The 19879-nt window shown below is 42.2% G+C and overlaps 2 protein-coding genes and 1 long non-coding RNA gene across 7 annotated transcripts; 2 read left to right on the plus strand and 1 right to left on the minus strand.

The window, feature by feature from the left end:
• Positions 1-1233: 1233 nt before the first annotated feature.
• On the plus strand, positions 1234-11878 carry LOC5519948 (synaptotagmin-15). 5 transcript variants are annotated; one of them, XR_007307265.1, is made up of 5 exons: positions 1234-1440; positions 7441-8231; positions 8548-8665; positions 9252-11004; positions 11165-11878. XR_007307265.1 is itself a non-coding variant. In XM_032365034.2 (4 exons), the coding sequence occupies exons 1-4, from the start codon at positions 1332-1334 to the stop codon at positions 9563-9565; spliced, it is 1332 nt and encodes a 443-aa protein (XP_032220925.2). In that variant the 5' UTR covers positions 1234-1331; the 3' UTR covers positions 9566-11878. The 5 variants fall into 5 exon arrangements, 2 of the variants coding, with proteins under 2 accessions (XP_032220925.2, XP_032220926.2); XR_007307267.1 differs by having other exon boundaries at positions 9252-10365; positions 10398-11878; XR_007307266.1 differs by having other exon boundaries at positions 9252-11164; positions 11453-11721.
• LOC5519949 lies at positions 11635-13991 on the minus strand. The gene has a single exon (XM_001639850.3). The coding sequence runs from the start codon at positions 13714-13716 to the stop codon at positions 12085-12087; it is 1632 nt and encodes a 543-aa protein (XP_001639900.2). The 5' UTR covers positions 13717-13991; the 3' UTR covers positions 11635-12084.
• A 3729-nt stretch (positions 13992-17720) lies between these two features.
• Positions 17721-19604, plus strand: LOC116603549. Its single transcript, XR_004290667.2, has 2 exons — positions 17721-18426; positions 18501-19604. It is a non-coding gene; the product is annotated as an uncharacterized LOC116603549 (long non-coding RNA).
• The last annotated feature ends 275 nt before the right edge of the window (positions 19605-19879 follow it).

Raw genomic sequence — 19879 nt, forward strand, 5'->3', positions numbered from 1 at the left:
ATATAGAGCTTATCACCATATCCCCTCAACCCTCATATAGTTCCTCCATAACTTATAAAGCTTATATAGAGTTTATCACCATATCCCCTCAACCCTCATATAGTTCCTTCATAACTTATAAAGGTTATAGAGCATATCACCTGTTTCCCTCAACCCTCATACGGTTCCTCCATAACTTATAAAGGTTATATAGAGTTTATCACCCTTTGCCCTCAACCCTCATACAGTTCCTTCATCCGAAAAAGTGGATCTAATTTTTTTCCGGCGAAATCTCAGGTAAAAATCTTATCAACCCTGAAAAAACAAAAAGGGTTTTTTATGTCTTTGCAGTATCTCCACGGGAAGTTTATTGTCGGATTTGGCTACAAAAAAGTCAGACTTATGGATTGATGACATATCTGGCTTATGCTTTATAGTTTTGTCTACAAATAGCACGTCTATTGACAACCAAAAGTGGACTTTTGGCCGTTGTGTGTGTGTGTGTGGGGCGGGGGGGGGGGGGGGGGGGGGGGGGGGGGGGGGGGGGGGGGGGGGGTTCGGGCCTGAGTCCCTGCATAACTCATGAAGGTCAGCGGAACACGTTAAGGGTCGTAGTATGTACACTACATGAGCTGTCTGCTCTAATTGAACATTTCTATTGAAATTGGCGCATGTATAGTCTATTTCAAGTTAATTTGAATAAAAAATATAATAATAGAATATTTCCTTTTCACGCAAACACGGTTAGTTCTGATGTTTTTTTTTTTCGCGCTTTATTACATTAGGCACGCAGTCACCAATCCCTAGCGGCCCGCCTTTTATTTGAATATCCCGAGCGGCCCATTTATTCGCATATCTCGAGCGGCCCTTTCATTTGCGTGCTGTGTGTGCGTTTATGTGGGCGTAAGTGAGGTTCACAAGCAGTCGGTCCATTTTTCCTGCTTTAACTGGAAAAAACGTGGGATGGCCACCATATCAGTCACGAAATTCGACTCTCAGAAAACTTAGCATAATTCCCAACCACTCAAGAAATGATTCCTACTTAATAAAATAGATTTAAACCGATTTAGTTTTAAAATAAAAAAATGGGGATTTCCAACTAGAGTAGTTTCGAACGCCTACGCTCGATTCCTTTATTAAGTGATTGTCTTTGTCTGCGAACGTAGTAAATCAAAAGGTTTTTGTATGCTAATATCCTCATAAGTCAACGTCGAGATCGTCAAATCGGCATTTGAATTACAAATTTTAAATTTGAATCAATTACTTTAAAAACCATATGTTTGAAAGAGACGCACTATGATTCTATTCAGTTGGAGATTTCTTCCCGGCGTAAAACCGACGCTTCATTAGTCATGGCCGTGAATTTTAACCAACACTTCACCAGTATTAACAAACCGGTAGTCAAAGTGAAAAACGAAACAGAGGGGCCAAATAAAGCCGCAATGTCTGCCAACGACCAAGGTAAAATAGTGAAAATCCTCTCCTTCATATCAACAGGCTGTATGTTAATATAGGACTTAAAAAATAAGAACTATATTTAATACGTACGCACTGCACAGACAACACAAAAGGAAAGACGCGGGATCTTCTCTTACTTTTCTGTTTAGTTTAAGGAGAATTTTCTTTTCAATATTCGTTTGACTGTTGACGGGATTGTTATTTGAGTTGTACATTGGGCGACGCGATAAGTAAGCTGTTCATACAATTTATAGAAAGGAAGAGACGCCTAAAATATGAAAACAAAAATTATAAAGAACTTTTTTTTCAGACTCGCTCTATTCTTCTACAATTATATTCACATAATTTGCCGCTTGATTAGGCAGGCGCTCTTTTAAAATAAAATAATGTCAAACTTTTATTCACTACATTCAAACAATACGATATTCATTATAAAATGAAAGCAACCTAAACACGCTTTTTTGTGTGTTTACGCTCTATGACCTAAACTACATATACTGTTTTATATGCTAATTAACGCCCAAGTACGTTTTTAAACGTATTAGAAAAGGTAAAGAAAAACCTTGAAAAGTTAGCCCCCGCTTGCGTTGATAGCCTTCAAACATAAGGCTGTCTCAAACAGTTGGTGGTGATTTAGAGAGTGAACGCAAGAGCGAGTGAAACCAGAGTTTTGGTAGCTGCGGTCACCTCGACAAGTCAGGGTTCGCACTGAGGTTGTCGGTGGCAGCTGGGCTGCGCGCGCCGTGTCTGAGAACTGGATGAATGAAAATGAAATGAAAACATGGATTAAGAGGGCTAGACAAGTCCCTGCGAGTCTCGAATCCTTGTAGTGGAGGGATTATATTGGAATTGTAGTGCAGGAATTGTAGTGGAGGGATTGTATTGGAATTGAAATGGAGGAAAAGGTTTTTTTCTGAGGATGATAAACGTGAAGCGCGCGCCACATGAATCCCGTGTAGCGATGACAGTGTGGGATAAAATGCCGGGGGAGTGCTAGACTAAACGCTACGAAGGCAACATCAAAACCAGAGCGCAAATGGCAGCGGTAGAAGAAAATGGAATGGATAATTCTAGAGCGCAATGTCGTCCTTACTGGAAGAGACTAGAAGGGGCTAGAAGGGCAACTACCAACTACCCCTCCCCCCCTCCACATGTCTGTCTAATGTTAGGAACCTATTATCACTCCATCTATTGGTTCTTTATGGAGAGGAAAGGTTTTTGACCAGTTTTTAACTGAAACCATAAAAAATAAACATTTTCTGTAAGCTCAAGCAGAAAAATGACTGTGACAAATAATGACACACGTTTCACGTCTACAAGCCTTTACGTATAAAGATGTTTTATGATTGTTTTTATTTGTGGTTTTATTTGTTGTCCATAACCAGAAGCAAGACGTGACTTGGGTATGATCCTTTCAATAGAGACGGAAGTCAACAACAAATTTATATTTCTTCTTGTAACACGATTTGGTATTTGGCCTCTTAACAGACAATAATTGATCATTTTATTCTCTTTTACTTTATCATCAAATTTGCAGGCCCATAAATTGTAAGCCCAAACGAAATTTCAGCTAAGCTTGAAATTATTCAAAATTATTCTGGCGGGAAATTTTCAAAACACCGGCAGTTAGAATCCCTTTTTGCTTTAAGACAATAAATTATTTGTTAATAACAATTGACATCGCCTTATAACAGCGTGTTTCTGGCCTTATTATTCTCTTCCTTAAAAGAAATTTTAAAAGGAATATTAGCCATTACATAGGACTGATATAATTATCCTGGGGTAATTGAATTTATAGTGTTAGCAAATATAAATGGATGATAAACTCAATCTTTTATCTTTGGCGTTCGCAGCTTTAAGCCAATATCCTTTTTTACTAAAAAAACAGTGATATCAATTTCATTTTTACTTTTAAAATGTTAGGCAATAATTGTAATTGATGTTTGAAACATCTAACATAAACAAACGTACCACGATCAGTTGAATTAATAAAAAAATCAAGGCGAAATATGTAATATGACACGTACAAATCCTTAATGTTTGCTGCGGAGGAGGTACAAAAAACGTCGAAAACGTCAAGCAAATACGGTATTTTTCAACAATACTCTCAACATTAGAGGCAGATCATTAAACTTCTGAGAGTAAGTGGGACAGTTTCTTATTATTCGGATCTTTTTTGACATGTGGAACGCACCAAGGGTGCTCTTAATACATCTTTCCTCAACGGCTTTAAATAAAAGATGAATTCTATGTCATGAAAGAAAAACTGGAAGGAAGAAACGGAGAGGACTCTATTACATTGTAAGGGAACACATTGTGCATACAGCAAACCTAGTAGCCGATCTAAGGGAAGGTTAACTAACAGGGTTACCCTGTTGGGCCGCCCAGGGACCATACAGAATTTTATTCTTGGAAGCATGCCCATAAACACTCCTTAAATTTGAGTGCACTTTATTGATGAACTTAGGTCAAACTCCCCTTCGCAGGAAAAAGCTAGATTCGTCTCTGAGATCTTATACAACTACAATAAAGTGGAACCACGGTCGAACTAATCGCTGCTATCGCGATTGCGGGTAAGGGTCTTGTACAGAGTAATTAGTATTGGCTTATTATCAAGGACGAGGACATAAGCATGATCCCTTATGACGTCATTGACGTTTGCCGGAATATGGCGAGGTTTTACAAAGTATTACCTCTGGATCACGTTTGATGGCTGCTATTATTTCATTTTCAAGATTTGAGCCTTTTCCTATAATGTATGGCTTTTAAACTCTGTTAAAACAAAGCCTTTTAATCTGGTTAGATGCACACATCCTTATTGCCAATATATGTATTGCCCTTATTGCCAATATATGTATTGCCCTTATTACCAATATATGTATTGCCCATGCTTGATGTATTGACATGAGTCTGTTCTTTAAAGAGCCAATAAACCCTTCCCAGAGTGCATTGCGCTGTTATTATTGCCACCGACAAAAAAAAAAACCTCAATCATACGCATTAAAGACATTTTTGCGACTTTTTCAAGACCTTCGACCATTAGGGTCGCTGGGTGGGAAAACGACCGCCAAAGGAACGCGTTTTACAATAGAGTGATAAACTAAAGGTGGGTGGCCATTAGCATTTCGGTGCCCCTTTCAAAACCTTTAAATGGAGTGCCTGGTAGTGCCATACAACAACACAACAACCAGTAATTGACCTCTGACTCATCAATTTAAAAAAAAACATTAGCGAAATTAGCGCACAGGCATCAGGGACCTTGAACCCGTTGTATTAGAAACAACACGACATTTAATTGTCTTCTGACAAACTGACAAATAGTCCTAAATGTTTGGCATTCACTGTGTCATAGATGTACAGAAATCATATTCTCGATATTTCAGATATCTCATGTGACTCTCGGCCTATCAATCTCGAATCTCGTGACCCAGTCTCGAGTCAAGCCTATGACCCTTTGACTTTATGGGCCATGAGACGAGTATTTATTGTTGAAATGAGGACATCATCGGAAGTCATTGATTGAAGTCATGAACATCGTACAAAGAGCTGGCAGAGGTGTGTTACTTTATGAAGACGAATTAACAAATCAATGTCATCGATTGAGTATGTTTTATACTCTACTACTTGACTTGTAATTCTACGAGACTTATGGAAAATTGTGAATAATTTGTTTACGTTTCGTGATTTTGTCAAATAAATACGCATGGTTGACGGTTATTCACAAAAATGGAAAATACTCTTTTTGTATTCCAACATTCACCAATAAATTCTGCTTTTTGTTCACTGTCTGATTAATAGAAAGTTATATTTACGAATTCCTTAGGAATACTTTAACTTTGGTTTTGTATGGAACTTGAATATCTAGTATTATACTGCCTGGGGACAAACGCTTCCATATGTAAGATCGCGATGAAAATACAAAAATCCAAACTTGGATGACCTTTGTCGACATTTCCTCCTCATCGAGAAATAAAAAGTCTAAGTGACACCATTATCAGTTCCTCTAAAGGGATTTCGCCACCGTCTTATGTCATTGTCCCACCTTTCTTCGCGTTTTTACACGTTTCCTTAATTCCATTTATCCATATAACTAGAATGCACTTCTGCTAACATCGATAGCCTGTTTATCCCAACCGCACGAGTAAGCCTTACCGAAAGTCCTAATGGTGTGGTAAATGTAGCCAGTCCTGACTGACATTAGAGAAATAGCTTAGATAAGGGTTGACACAGATCGCTGCGTTTTGAGTGCCCTGCTTAGAAAATTGAGCTCGTCGGTTGTAAAGGTTGTACCGTTGAACGAGCTTCGCAGCAGTGCTTGTGTCTGATCGCGGTCTGTTGAATGAAGAAAGCGAAAGCAGAGTTGGGAGACACCGAAAACACCAACATCAGCACGAATCAACGGGAAACGTTCAAAATCACAGCGCGAATTTAAAGGGCTATTCGCCAAGAGTCAAAGATGACTAATCGGCCTTTGAATCAACAAACTATTTCAGGCTGCAACACAGCTTTACGCGAATGTTGAAATATGCCAGGTAAAATACACACCGAGTTCTTTGATTTCTGAACACTAGCAATAATCATTTATTGGTTATTATTCCCTTGGGCTGGCGATCGGTTCAGCTCAAATAACATACAAACAATCGTCATCTTTTCCATCTTTAAGCCGTTGACAGGATAACATAACTGTTAGACACATGTTTCATTAGAGAAAAAAAAAAACACACTTTGTAATCTGTGTTTTCATAATGTATTTTCGGGTTGACAAAGGATCGAGAAGTGCTTCAGTTCTCGTCTCGTTACGTTGATGACCAGCTTGTATCCTGTCTGCGATCACCAGATTCAGTAAAAACCCGAGTACTCTATTATCCCAGGGTATATCACAAAGTATGTAAGCTTTTTATTTTAACTTGCCATTCCACATCGGATATTGCGGTACCGGGCTGATATTGCATTTGGAAGTGTCTAAAGGATTACTTTGAATTTAGACTGAGAAAAAAAAAAAGAAAAAAAAAAAACGGTTTTGATTTGAATAGCGCGATTAATCATTATTTTGAACAGAAGATTGTGGAATTAAAGTTAATAATTTTTTCCACGTTATTGCACAGTTTAAATATTTTTCTGTTTTGCATGATTGCACATTTTCCGCATAGAAATAAATTGCTGACGAAACCCAAAAAAGCCAATATCAAGAGCACTGAACGGTTATTTTTCATAATTGTCGACTATACGACAGACCCTTTCGCTAAACCAACGGATGTGATGTCTGACATGTAACACTTTGCAACTAACGCAAAACTAAAATAAATATAAAAACCCGTCATTCAGGCCGCTCGGGAATAGAAAGAAACACTATTTTTATTGAAATCAGCACAAAAGCTCTCGCAAAAGCATAAATTACGTTATGAATAGTTATGAATAGAATCATCATTAAATTAGTTCACAATTTAAAACGTCATATACAAAAAATAATAGACAAATTGTGATGAAACCTCGAAACAACCATCTAAAAACAAGTTATTATGCTTCATTTACCAATTCAACCAAAAATGGGTAAACTTTCCCCAAAAAGAGTAATGGGATGTCGCTGGACTATGGATGTGTTTTATTAGAATGAAAAACATTGGAGGCAAACATTCTCTTTAAAGAGCTAGGCGCGACGAGTTCAGATGTACAATATCGGGCTGTGACGTCAAAGCGCAGATTCTCAGACTCAGTTCGCGGTGCCGCCAGTGTCTCCAAGCAACAGGGCATGGACACAGCCTACCACATCATCAGACATTAGTCTTGCTCATACATCCATCTTGCCCCACGGACGACCTGTGTCTATGGAATCGGATTTACCCCACCGGCGAGCTCTCTGAAGTAAAAGAACCTTTCACACTGTCGGTCATTCGGCGATTACAACATGTAGGCTGACTGACCGCTTCAGTGGCCGTCTGGCCCCCACTATCCTATCTGATAATTATTACCGCTTATTTATTCATTTCTCTGTTATCGTTTCAGTCCCCGTTGTCGCCATCGCAGTGTCCGTATCGGCGGGTGTCTTCTTAGTCGCCGTCATCGCCCTCGTCTGCGTCTACAAGCGACGCAAGCGCGATGAGAAATACAAGCAGTACTCACAGGTAGCCAAGAATACCTCACTCCAGTTGCCGCCATGCAACGTGCGAACGGAGAAACAGATCGTCAACGAGGGGTCCAAGGGTCTTCCCCTGAGGGACACCCTAGGCGTCAAAATGCTATCAGCGTCAGAAGAGTCCCTGTCGCCGGCCGTGTCGAGTGATGATACGTTCTACGACGCCCTAGAGAGGTACGACAGTAGACGGTCGATGTCTCTGTCGAGTAGAGACCCGAGTCCGACCAGCGCCAACGAGGACGAGGAGGACGAGGAAGATGAGGTGTACCCTGAAGGTCATATAGGTCGGCTATGGTTCAATATACAATATAGCACGACCGGACAGAACCTTGTTGTCACCCTAGTCAAGGCCAGGAACTTGCCATCGCGGAGTAAAACGGTTAGAACATGTGACCCGTTCGTTAAGATTGCTCTGCTGCCCAAGGATAAGCACGTGTCGCAATCTCGGTGCAAGCGGAAGACCAAGAGGCCGACATTCAATGAGACGTTCTACATTCCCATAGCTGAAGACGAGCTGGACTCATCTACCCTGCAGTTCACCGTATTTGATGGGTACAGGATGAGCCAGCAGGCGATTATAGGGGAGGCCATGTACCCCTTGATTGATATGGAGTCCACTGGGATACAGGAGCTGTGGAGGGATCTCGAGAAGCCAATAGAGGTAAGCCAAGCAAAACGGAAACTTGTGATGGATTGCAAACCATCCCGGGGACCCAGGGCGTCGCGGAGATCGGGCACACAGGGGGCACGCGAGAAAGACTGTCCCCTAGGATGAATGAAAGGCGACGATGATGTGCAAGTTTATGAATAGAGAGTGGCTTTGGACGCTGAGGTATTGAGAACGCCATTCTAACTAATAATGAACTGAGCAGACTGTTCGTTGAATGTGTACTACAAACAGTTGAATGAAACTCGCGACAAACTTGGTCCTTGACACTCAGGATGATAAAGTTAACGAGAAAACCCTTTTTTTCTAGACTACATCAGAGTTGGGCGATATCCACATCTCGCTGTCGTATTACCCGACACTTGACCGCCTGACTATCATCATCTTGAGGGCAGCTAACCTCAGGACAATAGGACACAAAGGAACAGGTACTCCTTGTCTCTCTCTCTTTCTGTCCGATCGCATGTCTGTCAGTCCGACCGCCTGTCAATGTCTGTCTGTCCGACATGTCTGTTTGTACGACACCAAGCCTGCCCAACAGTCTGTTCGTCTGTTTATCAATCTGTCCAGGCCCGTACCCAGGAGGGGGGGGGGGTGCAGGGGGTGCGAACGACCCCCCTCCCCCCCCACACACACACAACGGCCGAAAGTCCACTTTCGAAAGTCCACTTTGCTATTTGTAGACAAAACTAAAAGCTAGACCACTCTGATATGTAGCCAAATCTGACAATAAACGTCCCATGGAGATACTGCAAAGGCATGAAAAACAATCCCTGTTTGTTCTTTCGGAGGTGAATAGATTTTTATCAGAGAACTCCCTCCCTTTCACTCCCCCCTGGAAAAATAAGGTCCACTTTTTCAGATTCCGCACCCCCCCCCCCAAATAAAAATCCTGGGTACGGGCCTGCTGTCTGCCTTTTGTTTGTCCTCTCCTTCTGTCTGAACTTTAGTTTGCCTTTTTGACCACCTGCTAATCTATATGTCTCACCACCGACCATTAATCATTCCTTGCAGATCCTTTCGTCAAGATAGCATTCTCAATCGGTAACAAAGTCATGAAAACCAAGAAGACCGCTGTACACCAAGACACAGTCAACCCGATGTTCAACGACGCCTTTAACTACACCGTGACCGAGGACGACCTGGGCACGAGTTCCCTGCTGGTGTCGGTTTGGCACAGCGGGGGAGGGGTGCGGGAAGATAAGCTGATTGGGCGGGTCCTCTTGGGCGGGATGATGTATGCACGGGGGAAGGAGTGTGAACACTGGACAGAGATGATGACAAACCCAAGAAAAATGATCAAATACTGGCATCCGCTTGGCCCTTAATAACAGGCATTGCCTTATGTATGGTGGCAGGTGGCAGAGAGTCAGAGGCCGAGTTACTTCACTCCGTGACGTACCGGTGTCGTGAATGTTACAGAGGTTAAGAGTATTTGGCAAACTCGCAAACTAATAACCAAGAACGCCGAAAACATAATTTGCCCCGTCAATGAAACATTCTGACAATTGGCTAGCCCGTTTGCAAACTAATAACAAGAACGCCGAAAACATAATTTGCCCCGTCAATGAAATATTCTGACAATTGGTTAGCCCGTTTGGAAACTAATAACAAGAACGCCGAAAACATAATTTGCCCCGTCAATGAAATATTCTGACAATTGGTTAGCCCGTTTGGAAACTAATAACAAGAACGCCGAAAACATAATTTACCCCGTCAATTAAATATTCTGACAATTGGTTAGCCCGTTTGCGAACTAATAAAAAGAACGCCGAAGACATAATTTGCCCCGTCAATGAAATATTCTGACAATTGGTTAGCCCGTTTGCAGGGGTGAACAGCGTATTTATAGCGGTAGAAACATGAGGTGAGACCGCCGGCATCTTTGAATTGCAACGTGATAGTCCTTACGTGCGGGATACCGAGAGCTGTCAAAATGATCAAAGGACATTCACGTCACCGGGGCTCACGAAATAAACTTATATTAAAGACAAAAGTGACGGGAGCTATCCTGGTAGAGGAAGCTTACGGCTTCTTTACTCACTAAAAAAAATAATTAAAACTAGCAAGTAACAAATTATAACAATAGTCATCAGTATGCAATCATACCAGAGTAGCAATCATCAAGGTGTCAATCATACCATAGCAACAGTCATCAAGGTGTCAATCATACCATAGCAACAGTCATCAAGGTGTCAATCATACCATAGCAACAGTCATCAAGGTGTCAATCATACCATAGTAACAGTCATCAAGGTGTTACTCATACCATAGCAACAGTCATCAAGGTGTCAATCATACCATAGCAACAGTCATCAAGGTGTCAATCATACCAGAGCAACAGTCATCAAGGTGTTACTCATACCAGAGCAACAGTCATCAAGGTGTTACTCATACCATAGCAACAGTCATCAAGGTGTCAATCATACCATAGCAACAGTCATCAAGGTGTCAATCATACCATAGCAACAGTCATCAAGGTGTCAATCATACCATAGCAACAGTCATCAAGGTGTTACTCATACCAGAGCAACGGTCATCAAGGTGTTAATCATACAGAGCAACAGTCATCAAGGTGTTAATCATACCATAGCAACAGTCATCAAGGTGTTACTCATACCAGAGCAACAGTCATCAAGGTGTTACTCATACCATAGCAACAGTCATCAAGGTGTTACTCATACCAGAGCAACAGTCATCAAGGTGTCAATCATACCATAGCAACAGTAATCAAGGTGCCAATCATACCAGAGTAGCAATCATCAAGGTGTCAATCATACCATAGCAACAGTAATCAAGGTGTCAATCATACCAGAGTAGCAATCATCAAGGTGTCAATCATACCACAGCAACAGTAATCAAGGTGTCAATCATACCAGAGCAACAGTAATCAAGGTGTTACTCATACCATAGCAACAGTCATCAAGGTGTTACTCATACCAGAGCAACAGTCATCAAGGTGTCAATCATACCATAGCAACAGTAATCAAGGTGCCAATCATACCAGAGCAACAGTCATCAAGGTGTCAATCATGCCATAGCAACAGTAATCAAGGTGTCAATCATACCAGAGTAGCAATCATCAAGGTGTTACTCATACCATAGCAGCAATCACCAAGGTGTCAATCATACCATAGCAGCAATCATCAAGGTGTCAATCATACCATAGCAACAGTAATCAAGGTGACATATATACCATAGCAGCAATCACCAAGGTGTCAATCATACCATAGCAGCAATCATCAAGGTGTCAATCATACCATAGCAACAGTATTCAAGGTGTCATATATACCATAGAACAGTCATAAAGATGTCAATCATAGAATAGCAGCAATTATCAAGGTAATTATATCATAACGACATTTATCAAAATTACACACAAAAACGACCAGGTCTATTTTGAATTAAGGTAGATGGGTTTATTTTTGTCAATTATTATGTAAATAAGTTAATCAATATACACATAAATTATTTTTCAACATCACTATTTTGGTACAACTACTAATTTCTGCAGACTCTTAGAAATAGGTAGAGTACACAAATGAGTATGTATATTTAAACTTTCAATAGGTAAAGTAGGTTATAAACTATATAGCAGGATTAAAATAGACATAGCTTCACTAAGTGGAGCAATTAGCTAATTCAAGTAGATATTGCGTGTACACTTTTATTCCCATTAACTGTATTGTTATTTCGCGCATAGAATCAAAAAGCCCAAACTGTTGCGATCTCGTACCAGAACAATGAATACAATACACCAAAAACTGTAAATCGACTCTGCCAAATTTTCGTCTTTAATAAGACTTCTTCAGGGCAGACTTGTTTCGCGCGGCATAGTACGCACAACCTAGTCCCAGGCCTCGACTTTGAACCGGACCGATTTCTGCGCACGCAGCCTGGGCGTAGTAGCGTCATTGAGCGCATGCTCCTCCTCGTGTATGGTGCTGTGCAAAAGGTGCGTGTTATCACTTAGCGTCCTTGACACAAGATTGCGCCTCCTGGTCAGCGCAGCGGCGGGGTTCATCAGAGGTCTGCTCGGCGCGGTTTTAGCAGGTCCCGAATCAATACTTGGACCTGCTAGTGGTCTCTCAAACGCTTTCACTGCCATGACTTTACGAGTGACGCGCGCAAGCCCAAGTTTGCGGACGCAAGGTTTTGCTGATTCCGCCACTTGGCTGTCCTTTGTTTGTTCTTCATTCCCATCATCCTCACTTTGCCGTGTGTGAGGCATGTTCCCAGGGTCCGATATCGACCTTCCTCGTACGGACACTAGCCTATTTACGTTGATAGTTTTACGCGTAAGGCTTCGGAATTTGGACAGTCCAGTTTTTGGCGTATCCTCCTCGCTTTCTTTCTCCTCATCTTTCTGGGCTTCCTGTGGTGCTCTGCTAAGGTTGATAGGCTTGTGCATGTTGTGAATGGCGTCTGTGCTTAGGTTATTTCCCCTGGACTTGAGACCCTTCAGCAGAGCTGTGGCAATAATAGAATGCCCAATTTGTCGGAATTTTCCTTTGATGCGCAATGTCTCCTCCATGGTAAGGCTTATTTCCACCTGCTCTAATGAATCAACACGATTTAGAGCGCGCTGGGCTTCTATCGATGAGATTTCGATGGAGCCCCTTCGAAGTCGTGCACCTGAAGTCATAGACGTCTCCGCTCTAGGCGGAATGGGAGAAATCGCGTCTTTCTTATTGATTATTGCAGATTTAGAGCGATTTGGATGCTCGCCCTCGCAAGGGTTACCAGACGGTAGTAAAAGTCGATATTTCTTTTGGACTCGGTGGATTTGTGCTTTTGGACTCGGTGGATTCGTATCAATAGGTGGTAGAGAACAATCCACAGTACTCCCATCGACATGAGTAGGCATTTGGAGACACGATTTTAGCTTTTGCGACGATACCGATCTTTCTGATGTCAAACCAAAATTATCCACAGAAATTTTCGTCTCATTCCCCCGGTTTTGAAACCTCCCAGAGGTTGAACCATTGACAGACCTTGTGTATGCATTTTTACGTAAACTCGAGTTGTTCGTGCGTACTCCATCTCGGGTGGTGTTTAAGGTCTCTTGGTGAGGTCTCTGTCCCGCTGATCTACCACCGGCGTTACTACTCCATCCTTTTCTCCTCCACACGGAGCCACCTCTTGTCGTACTCTCGCTAGAGTACATCACTTTAACTTTCCCTGGCCTTTGACTGGTCGCACGCACCATCTTGGATACTGAATTCCCTGGGCCCGCAACCTCGGCGTGGTCAGTATCGGTCTCTTGCAACTCCGTCCTTAGCACTCTTTGTTTTGGAGGTTTTCGGATCTGCATCAGAGTGGCCCTAACTTTGGATATTTCCCGGAGCTCCTTCTCGATCAGTTTCCCCTCTCGCTGGATCATACTAATATGCTTTTTCAAAGCGATATCCTGCATAAGGTTTCTATGCTGCGCCACATTATTACAGTCAATCCTGGACATGTGCTTGGACCGGTCCATGACGATCAACAACCCTCTTTCCCTTAGGAGAGTGAAGTATACAACTTAAACTTCAGAAGTAACTTTTAGTCATATCGCAACTGTAAGACTTGTCCACGATAACTGTTTGATATAACAATGCACTACAAATGGTTGTTAAGAGAACATTAATATGTTAATTGTGGAAGAGGATCGTATTGTGATTCCAGTCCCTTAGGGGTGGTGCCATTGTCTTGTCGGGTTCTCACAATAGAGACCTGAGCACATCGTTAAGCCCCATCAATAAAAGCGATGAGGTTTATTCGAGCACTCACGATCAATTAATGGTCGTATAAACAAGTTAAATTATTAGTGAGTACACGATGAACTGTTTACGTCACATCCGGCTACACCATACTTTTGTTTAATTTATAAGTACACCTGACGTCAATTGCAGTCTTCTTCGAGAGCGAAAGAACGTGAAAAATAAAAATTAGCATAACTTTTGAAGTTACCAAGTCAAGGTTGTGTTGTAAATGGTTCAGTTTCAGGCCTGACATTTGTTTTGTTTTCTTTTTGGAAAGGCGAAAAAATCCGCTAGACCCAGGCTCGAAAAAGAAGCAAACTCGATATCAAATTCAAACCAGAGATTATTTAGAAAGAGTGTTCAACTCGAGCGTCTTGGTCTAACACGCAGTTTCCGATACCTCTGGAAGGAGGGGTACTTTTGTCTGGATCATTATTTGTTTCGAGGCTCCCTTTTGCGACAGGCGCGGAGTAAGAAAAACTGAAAAGAAAAGGCGCTGTGAACGACTTCTAAATATATTTTCATCTGTACTTCTATCAGGATGGAAAAGTCAATGTTTACCGGTTGACTTTTTTTTATAATCATTCTTCAACAAAGGTTCTTTTTTTTCTTAAAAGATAATTTTTAAACACAGGCTCTATTTCAATTCGATGCGGTCATAAGATCCTCCTCGTAGTGCGCGAAGCTATCTTCAACACTCTTTTGCAGACGTGTAGAAGACCACACACGGCGTTGGCCTCATCCGGGTCATTGCTGAAGGCAAGAAGCGCGCGGTGCCCAAGGCACTGATAGAGTAACCACATGGCCTTGCCAAAGCGCCCCACTGATAGAGTAACTACATGGCCTCGCCAAAGCGCCCCACTGATAGAGTAACCACATGGCCTTGCCAAAGCGCCCCACTGATAGAGTAACCACATGGCCTTGCCAAAGCGCCCCACTGATAGAGTAACCACATGGCCTTGCCAAAGCGCCCACAGCACCGCAACCCAACACCACACAGTAATAACACCCATAAATGTTATAACAACCATAAATGTAATAAACAGTCAACCATAAATGTAAGAACGCGTCGCCCATAAATGTCATAAACCACGTTAACCATAAATGCAATAACACGTCGCCCATAAATGTTATAACCTATAATATTGACTCGTAAAAACAACCTTAGACAACCAAACTTGGCAGATGTCTTGTAGATGTCAAGGGGGGTGCAACGGTATGTCAACTCAGGATGACGTCATCGATGACGTCATTGAAAACGGCAATACTCATATCTCATCATAGAAACATCATTAGGCGGTCTAACTTGACAGATGTCATTTAGGTGTGAAGTGGGTGTGCAACATTATGCATATAATAAGTCAATCACATCAGTAAATCGCGGGCAGCCCGCGGGGGACTCTCCAGAAAAGTAGACGGGGCGATCGACCTACCTTTAAGCGTATACATTTTTTACCAACTGCTATCCTTTAGAGGATTTTTAAGACTTTTTTTTTCCAATTCTGCTAGTCTCACGCTAATGGTGGCCCTTATCGCCCGAAATGTATTTACAATAAACCACAATTTAACTAATCGGTTGATACTTCCGGCTCTATTGTCTGTAATAATTAATACAGGCTCTATCAGCTAAATGAAACAGCATTTTTCTGGCAATACTAAATAGAAAACGTCAACAAAATAGTTTACAAGATAAACCACAACATCCAGGCCCGTATTTTATCGCGCGCGAATCCCAATTGCTGCGACTTCCCAGTCGTGAGTCGCGATCGAAAACTACGACAAGAGTATGATCCAGCAGGACTATGAGGTTTCATTTCTCCTTGTACCCCAAAGATTTCAAAGGCTCTCCTATATCTTCTGTCACCAAGTCCTTTTTCTGCCGAAATTTTACGGTGCTTCCCTGCAAACTTGGTATTCGATTCATTGTTTAGAACGAGAGATCAATCAACAAGAGCTGCAAATGTGAATTATTTTACTGTATAGTGTGTACGGGAAAAAAATGACCGTTTTATTTCCTTTGAAAATAAAAAGAATTATGATTAGAACTATGAAATAATGATGGAATGTGCATTCTTTGTGGAATTAAAGCGCAACAAAGCCGAAGTAAAACACTTTAACACAATCGCGCATAAACCATAGAATTGGAATATGTTATCTGCAGAGCCCGCTAAACGCAGTTCGATTTTCCTTGGAAACCTATTTCCCATTGACTTCCATTCACATTGGATGCGACGGCTGGTCTCTATCACCCCAACGTCAGGCCTTCATTGACTACGCGCTAATCCCAAACCAGACGACGGTCTTGAATCCGCTGAGGTCGCGTGTAATGACAATGAGTTTAATTTGGATAACATAGAATTTACAGCTGTTCTTGATGACGTCATCGATTACGTCGTGTCGAGGCACCATATCGTTTCATCCCCCTTGACACCTACATGACATGCCAAGTTAGACCGCCTTATGTTTCAATTATGAGATATGTGTATTGCCGTTGGATAGTGACGTCATCGATGAGGTCATGCCCAGTTGACATATCTTTGCACTCCCCTTAACATCTTCATGACATCTGCCAAGATAGACCGCCTTATGATGTTTCAATGATGAGAATTGAGTATTGCCGTTTTTAGTCACGTCATCGATGACGTCATGCTCAGTTGACATATCAGTTGCACCTCCCTTGACACCTACATGACATCTGCCAAGATAGACCGCCTTATAATGTTTCAATTATGAGATATGTGTATTGCCGTTGGATAGTGATGTCATCGATGACGTCATGCCCAGTTGACATATCAGTTGCACCCCCCTTGACACCTATATGACATCTGCCAAGGTAGACTGCCTTATGATGTTTTTATGATGGGATATGAGTATTGCCGTTTTTAGTGACGTCATCGATGACGTCATGCTCAGTTGACATATCAGTTGCACCCCCCTTGACACCTACATGACATCTGCCAAGTAAGACTGCCTTATGATGTTTCTTTGATGAGATAAGAGTATTGCCGTTTTTAGTGACGTCATCGATGACGTCATGCTCAGTTGACATATCGTTGCACCCCCCTTGACACCAACATGACATCTGTCAAGTTTGGTTGCCTAATGTTGTTTCTATGAGTCGAAATTATAAGTTAAAAAATTTATGGGCGACGTCTTATTACATTTATGGTTAACGTGGTTTATAACATTTATGGGCGACGTGTTCTTACATTTATGGTTGACGGTTTATTACATTTATAGGCGATGTGTTATTACATTTATGGTTGTTATAACATTTATTGGTGACGTGTTCTTACATTTATGGTTGACTGTTTATTACATTTATGGGCGATGTGTTATTACATTTATGGTTGTTATAACATTTATGGGTGACTGTTATTACATTTATGGTTGTTATAACATTTATGGGTGTTATTACATTTATGGGTGATACAAAAGATAGTGTAGATAAAGGAATAGGAAGGGGAAGCTGGGAGACAGAGGAGAGTGATCGAGGGCAGGGAGAGAGAGGATGCAAGAGGGAAAGTGAATGAGGAGGTGGAGGGCGAGTAATAAAAACGAGGTTTAGCGATTTCCCTCCCGCCGTCTCCAATCCAAGGTGCTATTTTTCGGACTCGGTTAGGGACGTTGTTGAGGGGGTCGATAGGTGATACAAAGGTGCTGTGGCATCTATAACTTTTTATCAAATGCCAGCTTACGGATTAATCTAGAACAGCAGTCGCGTGAGACGTGCCAAGAGCGGCCCTCTGCTTCTGGCTTCTTTCCGTCGTCTGGTGCATTGACCGCGGTAATTGACATCTAGGTTACGATGATCGCTCTCTGTAACAGATGCCGGATGAACACCGTCCATGTAATCTCGCATCCATCTATTGCCTATCGCCAGGCGCGAACAACGTTCCAAAACTTGGAGTCGCCAGTTACTATATTACTTGAGCAATTTGAATCACACGATTTGGGTTAAAATGGTTTGATAGTGTCATCGTTGCATGATTAAGAAAGCACTTTACAGGTCATTAACAGAGCTATCGAGCCCTAAGGGCATAATGCCGGGATGCTGTTCTTGGCACATGGTTTCCCTGGAGGACTTTGTCTGCCGTTCAACTGCGCAGAACTTAACACCTTTAAAAGCCGCATTTCTGGGGGCTCGCTGCGAGGGTGCATTTGCGGTTTTCGCGTGGTGTTTGAGAGGCTGGATGAGCAGTAGAGCCAAGACGTGTGCGCTATGATGGTTGGATCTCTCATCGGCTCACTCGACCCTGGGCATCACATTGGATCCGCGTCACGCGCGACACGTCGAGCGACAAGTACATCATATAATGATATAAGTCCATGTGACTTTATAAATGTTGGTGGGGCATCTTAGTTGTCAAAGCAAACAGCGAAATGCAAATGGCAGTTCCATGGCCTAAGTCGTCTGGGTATTTATTATTTGTAAGAATAAAGAAGTAAGTAAAAAAAATGGCATGCTTTATTTTTCACGTGCCTATGTTGTATTAAAAAAGATCTGTACATTTTCTAGCTGCCACTGGCCAGACGGTTAAAACCTAGCCTACTTGTAGGCTTTGATAGTTTTTCCGGCACGAAAACCCCGAAAACACGAAGTTCGCATACCACGGCCGCCATCTTGGATAACGCGCTCCGCAGGGGGAGAAAGGTATGCAAACTTCGTGTTTTCGGGGTTTTCGTGCCGGAAAAACTATCAAAGCCTACAAGTAGGCTAGTTTAAATCCTAGCTGTTGTTGCTGTCGTCCTCTTCGTCCCTTGACATATGCTCTTGTCTGCATAACGTCAGCGCAGGCTCTTTTTATATGTCGGCGCTTTACTCATCATACTGGTTACGTCGCGTTATGTGCGGCAGTGCAGGAGTGCCGGAATCTGTTGTTTTTGCGCATTGAAGTGTTGTCTTTAACGGTTACTATACAGTTCCTGTTCTTTTATTTTTATAAAATACAGTTAAAGATTTCCACGAAGGGATACCTCTAAGGACCAATACTTTCACTCGAGCGAAACAAACATTATTTCTTACTCGATCTTTCGTACCAATGAATGGGTCATATATTTTTTCCTGGAACTGACAGTTGTCTAAAGGACAGAGGTTCGATAGTCCTATTGTGCGCGATTGTCTAACCTTCTCAATGCTGTGGTAGAAATTGACAAGAGAGAGAGGGGGCAGTTAACCTTGAGAAACAAGACGAATAGTCGGGCCAGCTCGAAAATGTACGCGAAGGCTAATCGGCACTTCGGCAAATGCATAGCAAAGGTGCACCTATTGGTGATGTGGTGCACCTTCCGGAAACCGCGCACATTTAGGTTGAACGTTGATCTACGGGCGTGGTATAAAGACGGTATCTTGGACAAACACAGGTGCAGTAGACATTGCCAGAAAATCTTTAAGTGATCCGCCAGTGAAGAATAAAGATAACCTCTACATTGCAGCCTTCCTCGTGCGCGCACGCTCGAATGTGGAGAAAGATTGAAGCGGCCAGTTCGCCCGCACGAAACAGACACTGCAGTCTACCCTCCACCGGTATGCTCCATCTTGAGCCAATAAAACGCAGAAAATACCACAGCTAATCCGAACACTGCCACAGACCCCGTCATTAATAAAGATTCGATCTTGTAATGAGCTTAATGTCGTTCTTTTGTTGTCTGTTGCTTAGGGGGGGGGGGGGGGGGGTCGGGGCAAGCATGAGCTAACGAAGTCTGTCGACGTCACAGATACTAGAAACAAGAAGAGAAGCACAGTAACAACGCATTTAGACATAGCGCATTCTCGGTACATTGTACGTCACAGCTATCGTCAACAGAGGCGAGGGTCACAGCTTCTAAGTCTTTAAATAAAGATGTTTTCTTTTTATCAGTAATAACTTGAAGTGCATCAATAAATGCGATCACCGA

Source organism: Nematostella vectensis, chromosome 3, assembly GCF_932526225.1.
Source record: "Nematostella vectensis chromosome 3, jaNemVect1.1, whole genome shotgun sequence".
In the NCBI taxonomy this organism is placed as follows: domain Eukaryota; kingdom Metazoa; phylum Cnidaria; class Anthozoa; order Actiniaria; family Edwardsiidae; genus Nematostella; species Nematostella vectensis.